The sequence below is a fragment of the Thermobia domestica genome, chromosome 14 (assembly GCF_964235325.1).
Source record: "Thermobia domestica chromosome 14, izTheDome1.hap1.1, whole genome shotgun sequence".
NCBI classification, from domain to species: domain Eukaryota; kingdom Metazoa; phylum Arthropoda; class Insecta; order Zygentoma; family Lepismatidae; genus Thermobia; species Thermobia domestica.
This window is the reverse complement of record NC_137467.1, coordinates 152,994,927-153,008,071: the sequence shown is the minus strand read 5'-3', so window position 1 is coordinate 153,008,071 and position 13,145 is coordinate 152,994,927. Positions and strand designations below refer to the sequence as shown.

At 36.1% G+C, this 13,145-nt stretch overlaps 1 protein-coding gene across 1 annotated transcript in view; it reads left to right on the top strand.

Moving 5' to 3' along the window:
- Window positions 1-13,145, top strand: part of LOC145670405 (protein arginine N-methyltransferase 1-like) — a 51,997-nt gene that overhangs the window by 15,388 nt on the left and 23,464 nt on the right. The window contains exon 5 of the mRNA XM_081739047.1: window positions 8,994-9,220. Within this exon, the coding sequence (XP_081595173.1) occupies window positions 8,994-9,220 (227 nt within the window). The remainder of the gene's footprint in view (window positions 1-8,993; window positions 9,221-13,145) is intronic.

Sequence of the window (13,145 nt, the reverse complement as noted above, 5' to 3'; positions counted from 1 at the left end):
AATGTCATCTGATTGGGAAAAAAAAATGTAAATATATTCAACAACATATTTATACGATTTCTAAAAAAAATCTGTATTCTTTTGACAGTAAAATAGAATTATACAGTTCATGTTGTTTGTTTCCATAAGTACCTCATTGTAGTATCACATGAAACGAACTTTGATGCTATTCCAGACTGATCTACAATCACCTAAGCGTAAACTAATATGGCACATTGTAATGTAAAATAAAGTATGGTACATTGTAATTCTCCTTTTTCAGCAAGATCCTTATTTCATGACTCCTCATGAACATGCGATTAACAATTAAGCTGTCTTTATCAAAAATGTGGGTTTATATGAGCGACTAATTATCCTCTATTGTGTTCCACAATTTATATTCCTTCTCAACCTCATTATAGAAGGAAGTAGTGGCAGATATGAGGCATCATTCTATATATGGCCATAACGTTGAATTTCTCAACTCAGCCACAAAACCCAAAATGAAGAAATAATGGAAATATGAACTATATACAAATGAACATGCATGCACTACAAGGAAAAAAAAATCGACCAGACAGCACCTTAAAGTTAATTATTGACATATCTTTTGTTGGGAGAATTACAAAACAAAGTTTCAACCTAAACGCAGTGCCAAGGAAAGAAAAAAATTCAATTCAACATAACAGATCAGTCTATCATAAATAAATAAGTGCAACAAGCTGATGCCGTAAGTACATCTACAAGTGAGGTAATTATTTCGTCATTAGATGTCATCAACCTGATCTTAATAGAATACAAAACAAAATTTATGATTAAGTTCCGTACTTGGATTTTATTTCTGTATTTTCTTTGCTTATCTCTACGGTTCAGACTATTTAAATAGTAAGAAACTTTACGTGTCTAAAAGTTTAAGAAAACTTGTTTTACCTGGAGCACTGAGAGTATTTGTAGCTTACACGCTGTCAATCAGCTTCGGGATTCCACCAGGTTTCACTTTCAGGAGAAATTGATGCCCGGTCGTCTCGCGACTCTCATCACAGCTTATTCTTTTTCCATAGGGCCATTCTACTAGGCCGGATAAACACTACCCCGTAACAATCCACAATAGGGTTCTCAAATATTTAGCAGAGCATTCTTAATTTACCGAAACGTACTAAAGGTTTGTCCTAATAATAGATTTTGATAGATTTCTTCCAAAGAACCAGCAATTCGCCAAAGAATTTCAACTTTAAGTCGCTCTGCGTCACGGGTAGAATTAAATCACCATGTTAGACTTTTCTTCCCTCTCTTCACGCACGACATGCTTACTCGCACATTATACATGCTAATTCACATCACGAATAATAATAAAACTAAACATCTTTTCCCGCTGAAAGTTAAAGACGTGCAATATTACTGTTATCTATATATGTCTAAATCCTAAACTAAAATCTGCAAATATATCTAATTTACGTGTTATTATCACTTACTCCCGCCATGTGATGCTTCGTTATACACTTCGCAAACAAAAACGCAGCGTAATACTTGCGGTAATGCAAACAACTGAGGATCGAGAAAAGAAGTGACTTATTTAATGTGTAATGTAGAGAATAACTTCGGTTTCATATAAATTTCATTTAAGGTAGGCCTAAAAATATGTATGCATACAAATACAAAATATATTTTTACCTATAATAGAAAGATTTTTACGTGAAAATGCAATTTTTATTATAGATTAGAGTTGTTATTGTAGATTACATCTGAGAGTAAAAAGGATCATACACATTAAAATGCGGGTTTATCGAAATGGGTAGCAATGTTAAATTTCATCTTCAATGTAGTAAGTAGTTAATGAGGTTTCTCTCCACTAACGAAGTCTACGTATACAGATAGGATCTACAGATAAATTATACGCGGGCCAACAATATTTATCGAACATAAAACATTTATTATGTATTAATACTGAATTAATTTAAGTCGATGCCTAACTAGTTTCTAGACATAATCACATAGCCTACCGCGCAGGTAGAAGATACACATACCCAGGCTATGGTGCAGTTCAAAATTACGTAGGCCACGTATGGCATCAATATGAAATAATAATTATAATGAACGAATCACGGATAATAACAGATTAAACACAACTTAATACTTTTAGGAATAAAGTATAACCTAACACAACCTGAAATAAAGAAATTCAAACACTATGCAACAACAAGAAAAATATAGAATGTAACGTACCCGTGTACGTTACATTTTATCCCATTTCCTTTTGGATTATAGGGAGTCACAAGGATATGATGGATCCGATGCTCCATACAAAACTTTTTCCAGCTCTGAGATAAGAACTGTGGGCCTTGATCCGACACTATATAATTTGGATAGGGACATATGGAAAAATATTCTTTTTCTAGAATTCGGATAATTTCCGCAACAGTTGAGGTTTTTAAAGGCAAGTAGACAAATCGAGTATAAACATCTACTATCGATAATATATAATAATAATAACCATAACTACAAGGAAGTTTCCCGACCAAATCCACACATATCTTGTGATGGGGTTTATCAGCTCGGGTGTGGAGGTCTTCCCGTGCAATAACTCGGTTTGAAAATTTTGTCTGAGCACAGAGCTCACAGTTCCTTATATAATTTTTAAATGTTTGTTTTTGGTTCTTCCAAAAAAATAGTTCTCGAGCTAATTTCACACACTTTGTTACTCCGAAATGTCCTGTTTCATGAATTTGTTTCACTATGTTCTGAACTAAAGCTGTGGGAATTACTAAAAGCCAATTATTTAATTTTTGATTTCGAACATATAATAGGTTATCAATAACTTTAACTTGATCAGGTACTGTTGCAATATTTGATTGTTTTCTCAACTCGCAGCAATATTTATCTGACGTTTGTAATTTTTACCAATTCACTCATCTTAAACCAGGTATTAGGATTATAATTTACAAAATTTATTTGGTAGTTACTAGGTTCGGCATTACTTTCAGGAGTATTCCGACTTAGTATGTCTGCTATTTTATTGTCGGTTCCTTTAATGTGTTCGAACCGGAGGTCGAACCGCTGTAACTTCAATAAAATTTTTGTTGTCCTCGTATCTAAATTTTGTAATGTGAACGCATAGGTCACAGCATTATTATCACAATGAACTGTGACTTGCCTGCCCAGGATATAATAGGAGAAGCGTTCACACAAGAACAAGACCGCTAGGAGTTCCAACTGAAAAATAGAGTAAGATATTTCCGAAAACTTCAACTTACGGCTCGCGTACTCGATAACTAAGAGTTCTCCGGTTTCGTCGTACTATCCAAGATAACCGACTGTTTTCCAACAACGCATCCGAAAACAAGTGGAAAGGTTTTGAGAAATCAGGTTGACATTTTATCGGTTTTGGATATTCACAAAATAGATGTCTATACTTGATTAACAAGGTCTGCAGTTTAACTTTAATGTCTGCATCTAAATCGTCACGCTTATTAATATATTCATTGATTTCAGCTTCGGAAATTTCTCCGAAATCCGTATCACATTCACTCGGAGAAGAGCGAAATCCGTATCAATCATCAGACATTTTATTATCAAGGTGTACTAATAAGATTTTTGGATAAGATAGATTTTCTCGAAAACCCATAAGCGAATAATCTGTATCACCAGTTTTATCTCAATCTTTACGTGAGGAGAGAAGTTTCGTTGAGCAGTCATCGTCTCCTCTTAAAGGTGACTGCTCAACCTGTTTTCCGAGGCCTGACAATTGGTAGCCGAGACGGAAAGATTACTAGTGTTCATTGCTGTAACAGTCACAGAGGGATAAGGCGGATGTAAAGAAGAAGTGACTGACGTCATCACTGGAATATGAGAAGGGAAAGGAGAACTCACGACTGGTACAGGAGGACCTTGTACAAATGGCGATTTTATATTATACATTCCTGGTATGATGTACGGCAGCGATATATTTCCATACATCATAGGTGAGGTTTGAATTTCCGAAACAGGTTGATTTTTCTTAATTTCGTTTCCTCCCCAACTTCTCTTAAATTTTCGATTACTCTTCCAGTTCCGGCGTGGTGCATTTCCAGCCCCATTTCTAAATTGTTGATTATTTGGAAGAGTTTCTTTTATAGAACTTTCGACATTCATCGGATCTGTTTGCACCGCATTATCTATACTAGCTCCTTTTCTTTGATTAACGAAGGTTTGTCTCACATTCTGTTGTTTCTTGATTTGGAATTTTGAACCACTGTGACTATCAAGCTGGCTGTTAGGACTACATTCTAGTTCGGCTATTCTAAGAATCAAATCTTGCACATTACTAACCGACCCTAACTTCAAAATTTTGGATTCCTCCGTAGGTAAGCATTCTAAAGTCAAATCTTTTAGTTCTTGATCCGATGGCACTGTCACAATCGAATTATATGTTTCTACAATATAACGGACAAAGTCCAGCAGTGAAGAATATTTTGTGCGATCATATCTCAATGAATAGAGACGACGCTTATGTGCCCTTTCCATCCGTAATAGAATATATATTGCAGCTTGAAGAACCTAACAAAATCTTGGAAGGTTAAGGTTTTATTTGGTATCATGCCTCTTTCTCCCATTCTCTAGGCTCTAGGCCAATTAGGACTGACAGGCATTTGAATAAGTCCATTACTTGGTTGCCTAGTAATTAGCCATCATATTGGCTGCCATATTGGATTTAGACAAATATTCTCTCATGTTACCATGTAAAATATGTCTTGTCGTGATGAAAGCTACCAGAAAAAGTAGGTTTCGTTTAGTCCTAAAGAAGTACGCTACATCCTAGAGTAATGCGTGCATATACGCATTTGTAACTTTGTACAGTTAATCGTTAGACAACAGTGTTGCCAGGTTGTAAGGTTTCTAAGTGGCAATAAACAATGCCATATTTAAATTCATCGGCCTCAGAAACCTATAGTTTGACACCAAAATTATCTTTCTAAGTGCCTTGGTTCACGATCTCTCTCTTTATATATATATATATATATATATATATATATATATATATATATATATATATATATATATATATATATATATATGAGAGAGAGAGAGAGAGAGATTGACGTAGGGCGGCGGCCATATTGAAAAATGACGGCTACCAGGAAAACACCTCAAATTTGAAATATATTCCCAAGACATTATTTTAAAAAGAACTTAGGGGACATTTTTTACGGACACGTATATATGGGGGCCAGGACTTTACATTGTCGGAATCCTGTGGGGGCACCCTTCTGCCCCTTCCCTTCGCCACTACTGTATGCTATAATATTTGTCCGGAAGGGAAAAAAATTCCCAAAATAACAGCGTTTTCTGATATATACTGTTCTTCCCGCGCACTCTAGAATGCATCTTGATGAACTTTCAGAGGTAACGGGGAAAAGAGGATACTTCACACCACATCGTCCAGTCTCTTAGTATTGAGGGAGACAAACTCTATAAAGCTAACAGTATTTGGCAGCTGACAGGTAATCTCAGAAACTGGTCGAGAACCTGTTTCATTCAGGCATCCACCCCCTTCCCCCTCCATTTCACCAACCCCCGCCCTTTCCGCGGCCAAGCTTAGAGTGGGGCGTGACTTACCCTCGTCAAACTTTGACAGGTGGACTTTAATACTTATATTAAAATACTATTTTTTAATTGGCGTATCAGATATGGTTGTGATTAAAACTATTAGAGTCGTTTCTTCTCAAGGAATAAAACAAAAAAAAGTTGATCTTTCTACCATAATTGGTTCCAAAGTTAGACATACACCCTCCATTCCAAAAGAAACCGAACTTTTGAAAACAAATAGTACCACTAGTGCCATCTGTTGTAATATTTTACCGGTAGATGACGTAGTCCCTCATTGACAACTGGTATAAATGTCATGACATTTGGATGCACGGCAACAAAGTTATTGCGTTTCAACTGTCAGTGTGTTGTGTACATCGGTCGGAAAATGAGTTTCAAACAACGAGCTGCAATTGAGTTTTGTGTTAAACTGGGTAAAACTTTTAGTGAAACGCACCAAATGCTACAAAATGCATATGGTGATGAGTGTCTATCCCGTACGCAAGTTTACGAGTGGTTCAGGCGATTCAAATCGGGTAGAGAGACGCTGGATGATGACGAAAGATCAGGCCGTCCCAGAACCGGATTATCGGAAGAAAACATCGAAAAAGTGCGTGAATTCATCGAACATAACAAAAAATCGTCGGTGAAAGCTATTGAAATGAATTAGGCATTCCTCAAACAACCGCATACCGAAGTTTTGGGCCTTAAGAAGGTTAATTCGCAGTTTGTACCACACAAACTCACCGAAGACCAAAAAGTTGATCGAATTGCGCATTGCAAAGACATCGTTAAAAGTGCTCGGCAGAATCGAAACTTCTTGAAATCGATTGTAATTGGTGACGAGACGTGGTGTTTTGAATATGAGCCCGAAACAAAGCGGCAAAGTGCTGAATGGAGAGCGCCGGATGAAGGAACACCCAAAAAAAGTCGCTTGGTGAAGTCAAAAGTTAGAGTGATGCTGATTTGTTTTTACGATTCAAAAGGAATTATCCACAAAGAATTTGTTCAGCCCGGCCAGACAGTCACTGTAGAGTTTTACTTGGGCGTCATGAAGCGTTTGCTGGCAAGAATTCGTCGTATTCGGCCCGAATATCACGAAATCGCCAGTTGGACTCTTTTGGACGATAATGCACCATCACATCGTTCGCGACTTGTAACTGAATTTTTGGTCAAAAATTACATTATTCGGTTGCATCATCCGCCCCATTCACCAGATCTCGCTCCGTGCAATTTCTATCTGTTCCCGATACTGCATTTGGCGATGAAAGGAAAGTGGCACGCATCGATTGATGCCATTGAGAAGGCGACGACCGCCGTCCTAAAGACCATTCCAATAAAGGACATGGAGAAGTCGTTTGACAACTTGTTGGAGCGTGCAAATATGAGTATCGATGCAGAAGGGGAATACATTGATGAATAAAAATGATTTGTTCCAAAATGTACATTGCTTTTTTTTTTTTTTTTTTAAACGTTCGGTTTCTTTTGGAATGGAGGGTGTATTATAATTTGTATAAAAAGAAACTAATTTATTTATTTTTTAATAATTTATTTCTGCTAAACTAGCAGACAAATATACAATTTAGGTATTTCAACCCGTTAATAAACTTCTGTAGAATGCTTCAAAATGTTTCTTTCCCATTAGAGATACCTAGTTCCTTAGAAACTGAGGAAATTCGGTAGGCATGTTCTCCCCATAAGGTCCAATATAAAAATTTTTGTGCCAAGAAAAGGTAGATCATCCCGTTAAGAGCCTGACATACTAAAAAATACAAAATTTACCATTTTTCTTTTGCTTGCTTTTCATAAGTGAAACGAGATAATGAAATGCAACTTATCACAGTCATAGGTAGTGTTATTCTACAACAAAAAATATGAACCTGAAGAATTTTCAGTGTTGCCAGAATAACATTTCCTTCAAAATCTAAATTAAGGCAGCCAGTAGAGGAACGAACTCAACTGCATTTGATTAAGTATCATGTGGTTTTAATCTCTTGTGAATTACTTTTCAAATAACATTATTATTTAATTTTAGTAACTTATGTTAAAACTCTTTTGTTTATTACAAACTAAATACAACTAATATTTAAAAAAAATAGTTCTCAGGATTATAAGACAATATGATATGTAACCAAATGTAGTTGAGTTCGTTCCTCTAGTCGCTGCATTAACTTAGATTTTAAGGGAAATGTTATTCTGGCAACGCTGTAATATCTATGGATGGCAACACTGAAAAGTCTTCAGGTACATATTTTCTGTTGTAGAATAACATTCATTATCTATGCTTGCGGTAAGTTACATTTCATTATCTCCTTTTACTTTTCTTTACAAGCAGAAAAAAAAAGTGTAAATTTTGTATTATTTTTAGGCTCATAAAGCACACATACGGTTATTATGCAACTTGGAAAGAGACCCATGGCGTGGCATTCTTAGGAGATAGCCATGTAATCCAGCTACTGGAGGCAAAATAGTGGTAGGGAACGGCATATTCTGTGAAGGTTGGTATTATATGATGGAGGACGACGAGGTATACCATTATCTCGCTGTTGCATGAGGACGCAAAAAACAAAACTCAGCTCAAACTAAACATAACTCTAACAATTATGCACACATTACTTATAAATTACTAGCAGAATATCCGTTCTTCGCACGGGGAGAATAGTTTCATTTTGTACATTAAATACTAATGGGGGGCTGAGTTTGGATTTAAACGGCATCAGAAGTGTCAGTTCGTCTCAGCGACCCGATAACTGTGGATTCGGCACTAATATCGGTCATTTTCGATCATTTTTAAATATCTCCCCCCCTCTTCTAAGTTGCACCGTCAAAGTGAAATGGTCAAAACCATTCCAAGCCCAACCCTCATCTTTGTTGAAAATTTGATCGAAATCGGTAGGGTGGTTCAAAAGTTGTTAAGTTTTATTTATTTTTATATATTTCCCTCCTCGCCTCCCTCTCTCCTAAGTTTTACCGTCAAAGTAAAATGATGAAAAACTTCTCAGGCCTGAATCTCATTTATGTTAAACATTTAATCGAGATCGGTGGATTGTTCAAGTGTTATGAAGTCTCAAACAAGTCACTTTCGGTTTTATATATTAGATATCATTTCATCGTCTCTAGAAAGTGTTTATCAAATTACCCAATCATCTACCGAGTATGAATAAATAAATAAATAAATAAATAAATAAAAAATGGGAACAATCCATTCACGAATTTTCTCTTCCATCTCCCGTCGTGAATATTTCTGGCGATCTCGTGATAGTATACTTGCTGTAGCTAAAAGCATTCTTTTGACATAAGCTGAGGAATTCGACATCACATTTTTTGTATGCGTTATGAAGAACAAATTTTGATGGTGCAACAAAGAAAAAAGGTTCATGTGAAATGCATGTAACTGCTTTTTCGTTTTGAAATCGTGCATACATGTGCTGTATTATATTATTATTTTCCAGGGAAAATAACTTAAACGAGACGATAACAGTAATTAAAGGAAGATTAGAAGATACTACGCTACCTGCCAACAAAGTGAAAATAATAATTTCAGAGTGGATGGGATATTTTCTTCTATTCGAAGGAATGCTGGACAGTGTTATATATGCAAGAGATCATCATTTGGAGGAAAACGGTCATTTGCTGCCCAATAGGTGTTCCATGCATTTAGTAGGATGTGGAGACTTAGGTAATTTATTTACTTTTTACTTATATTTTAATCGTTAAAGCACAGGGAAGCAATGAAATCGAAGTCAATCTGCGTGAGAAAATAAAAATCATCTTTAGTTTTCTCTACTATAGTTATTTCCAACTCCCGTATATATGACCTAGGAGCTGGCTGTTACCGTCAGAGACAGAAGAAAGAGAACGGGCTGGCAAAATGGGGGGAGGGGGGATTAACGCTATAAATGGAAAGGAATGAAACAAGGTTGGAAGTGTTCGATTAGTCATTAATTCACAAGTAGACTAGTGTATCTGCAAATCCATCGACCACGCCTAGTTTTCGTGTTCCTATTAGTTTCTAACGGTGCCTTCTCCTGGCTAAATGTAAAGGACTTACTGAGAACCAGAGTAGCAAAGTGTAACATCCAGAGGTGGGCATCCTCATCCTCATATTCCCTCACCCACAAAGACACGAGAGCGAGGACGAGCTTCGTCAGCGTTGACGAGGGTGCGCGTGGGCGACGGCGATGAATAATTACCTTCGCGAGTTCCAACTGTCACTGCGAAGTCGAGAGTACGTGGGGGAAAAGGTCAACCATAATTCCTTGACAACAACAACAATTTGGAATTTGCTGTTTGACCATGTTTGGAGGAAGATAACATTTAAATTAACATCTGCCATGTCCCCTAGATGAAAAGCTGGCGTCATAGCAAGGTTATAGATTGGTCATACTCATCTTTTCATTTAATTGCAGTAAACAATTTCTTTTGGGTACTTCTACATAATTATTAAAAATAATAATACAAACAAAGATAATACTTACATACCATGAAAGTTTCCGGATAGAAATAGCGCTACGTTTAGAAGCGGGTATGCCTCATTGTTGTCCTGCCTGTGCTGGACACTTTTTGGATAAAGAGGTCTACACTGTCATGTTTAAAGAGTGCTAATAGACAGATAGTCACTCACGTTATTCAGCAGTAAATCACGTAGTCTTAGGAGCGCGAATATCTGTACATATACAATCAACAACCACAACATAATGCAGTAGATCAGATGGAAGATGATTTCATGGAATGACTTTGGTTCAATGGAAGAAAGATAAAGCACTAGTATGGGACCTCAAACTACAGTACTTACACTTTTTAGCTATTAATGCAGCGCGTCACGAAGAGATGAAGAAAAAAAATATAGTAATTTATGAGATAATTTTTTTGTTTGTATCTATGTCATCGCAGGACTCATAGCGAGTCACTTTTTTTTAAACTAAAAGTTACTTTTTTTCAAGTTCGTCCCTAAAAGTTACTTTTTTTTAAAAAAAAAAAAGTCTAAAAGTTCCTTTTGTGGGAGGTAAAGTGACTTTTACGTTTTGCATTGGCAGTTTTCTAAGAAAAATATTAAAAAGGCAGAAACTTCTTACTCGCTACTCTTCTGAAAGCTTCAGTACTTGCTGCCACATGCGTAACAGTCAGCTTTATTCTTACTTCAGCTTTTATTCTTTCTAAAGCACAGTGGATGGTTGGTTTATGCTTAAGCTCTCAAGGTGGGGTTGAGAACCTTTTGTGTCTATTCTTTCTTCTATCATAATAGTCTTTTAGTTTTCTCTCGTAATAGTTAACGCTCCGCTCAACGTTGTGTATGTGTGTGTGTGTTTCTGTGGTTCATCATGTTCGTCTTGTGTTATTCTTCTTGTATATTCTTCTTAAGAGTAGGTGATGAATTTAAATATTTCATGGCTTTGAGAACTCTCAATGCTAAGTTAAATATAGTGACTGGGATGAAGAAATTCTGAAATAGGCCAGAACTGGTTCCACTTATTCAGAAGTTTCTTACATCTGCTAAGTCTGCTTACCGTAACTACAAAGCATGCTTAGAAAACCTAAGAAAGGAGGAAGCTCAAAAAGAAGAAAAGAAAAAAAGATGAAAGAAAACAACAAACAAAGGTGATGGAGAAATTGACAAAGGAGAAAAGGAATATGATGAGATTTTGGTCACTTTTTCGTGTGCTTTTGGTCACTTTTCAACTATTTACAAGAGACCAGACCACTATGAGCCCTCTCATCGAAACTAGTGGATAATGGAGGAAAAAAGGCCTTAATTTCGCCAAGGAATATGTCAATGAATATTACAGTAATCAGGCAATACATGCACTATTTCCTTCCTAATATAACCTATTAATATGGCAGTATATCATGGGAATGTTTTTGCCTTTCTTGGAATAATTCCTACTGGCAAAGAAGAAATTTTTGTCCTGTAACAATATTTTTCATCGTTTGTTCCACTATTCACCTTGACTCCTTTATATTTTAAACCGGATGGTTTTAATATGCATGTGCATATACTTAGCAAAAGTTGTATTCGAAATCTGTTTTTAACGAATACATACTATGGCTTAGCAGATGAAGTAGACGCTAAATAATCGATATGTTTATGGAATTTGTCCTCAACGAAATTTATCTTGTTATATGAATCATAATGTAAAATTAATACTATTACAGATTTAATAATAGCCAAAAGCGGCTATTAGGGGGGGGGGGCATGGGACAGTTGTCCCCATTTTTTGCCACCACACGATTACCTAAGTTTCCAGCACAAGGGCGAGAGCCAACTGCCATTGCGAGGATGAGTGAGATCGGAGTAAATTGAACATGTATGGACGTCAGTTGGAAATGGCTTGTCGACTATGACTATATTGGAAATAGCTTGTCCAGGTTGCCGGATGACAGGCAAAAGATTTTTGTTTCTATAAGACCATTTTTCCTACCACAAGAAATTCAAAACTTCTGGAATATTATTAGTGTTTAACGAAAGTAAAAAGTACAACAAAATAATTTGACTGAGTGTAATTCCTCATATGTAGTTTTCGAGGAATTGAAAAAAAATTTTTTTGCCAAGATTTAATAATTGATAGAAACAGCTATAAATAAATAAAACTCAGTGCTCACTGCAGACTAAAAGCAGTTTCTAAGAAGCACTTTCCGAAACTGCTATTTCCATCCTTAGCTTAGCAGCTCGGACAAGAAATTTAAACATGGGCAAGAAACATGGATGGGCAAAAAGCCTGGTTAAAAGGAATAAAAAATATAGAGTAAACCACTTCTCGTCAAAAGAAAGTTGTACACATGTTTGTTCACCATTCACTGAAGCGTTGGTTTATATGTGTACAACTTTCTGTTGACGAAAAGTGGTTTACTTTACGTTGTTTACTGCTTTTAACCTGGCTCTTTACCCATCCATGTTTCTTGCCCATGTTTAAATTTTCTTTTTCGAACTTCTAAGCTGAGAATGGAAATAGTAATTTCCGAAAGTATTTCTTCGAAAGTCCTTTTGGTCTGCAGTGAGTACTAAGCTTTTTATTTATATTATAGTTGTTTCTAAATATAATCACCGTTGGTAATATATAGTGATAGATTGATACTATACGATAACCGTTGAGCCGCGGTGGCTCAGTAGTAGTGCGTTCACCTCTGGTCAGGGTTTGAAAAAACCCGGGCTATTTTGAAAAAGTCCAACCCACCTGGGACCATATGGGTTTTTTCGGGTATTTTCGGGTTTAATTGTTTTTTTTCGGGTTTAATCGGGTTTTTTCGAAATATTTCAATGTCTTTGGGGTAAAAGTGTTAAAATGCCATTTATATTTGTGATTTATATTTCAAGATTGTCATTGTCACAGCTTGCAACAATTTTTTACTTACTGTTGTTTTTGAAAAAAATGGCCACCATTTTAAAATTTTACATTCGGTCTCCGAGAAAATCTATACAACAAATTTAGCATATATCGTGCTGCCACCTCAAAATTTCAACGTAAAAGACTGAAAGTTGCGCTTCGTAGCGTGGATACTCGCTGTTTTGAAAAAAAATGGCCACCGTTTTGATATTTTACATTGGTATGCCGCCAAAATCTATACAGGAAATTTAGTGTCTCGTGCTTGTATTCTGAAAATTTTAA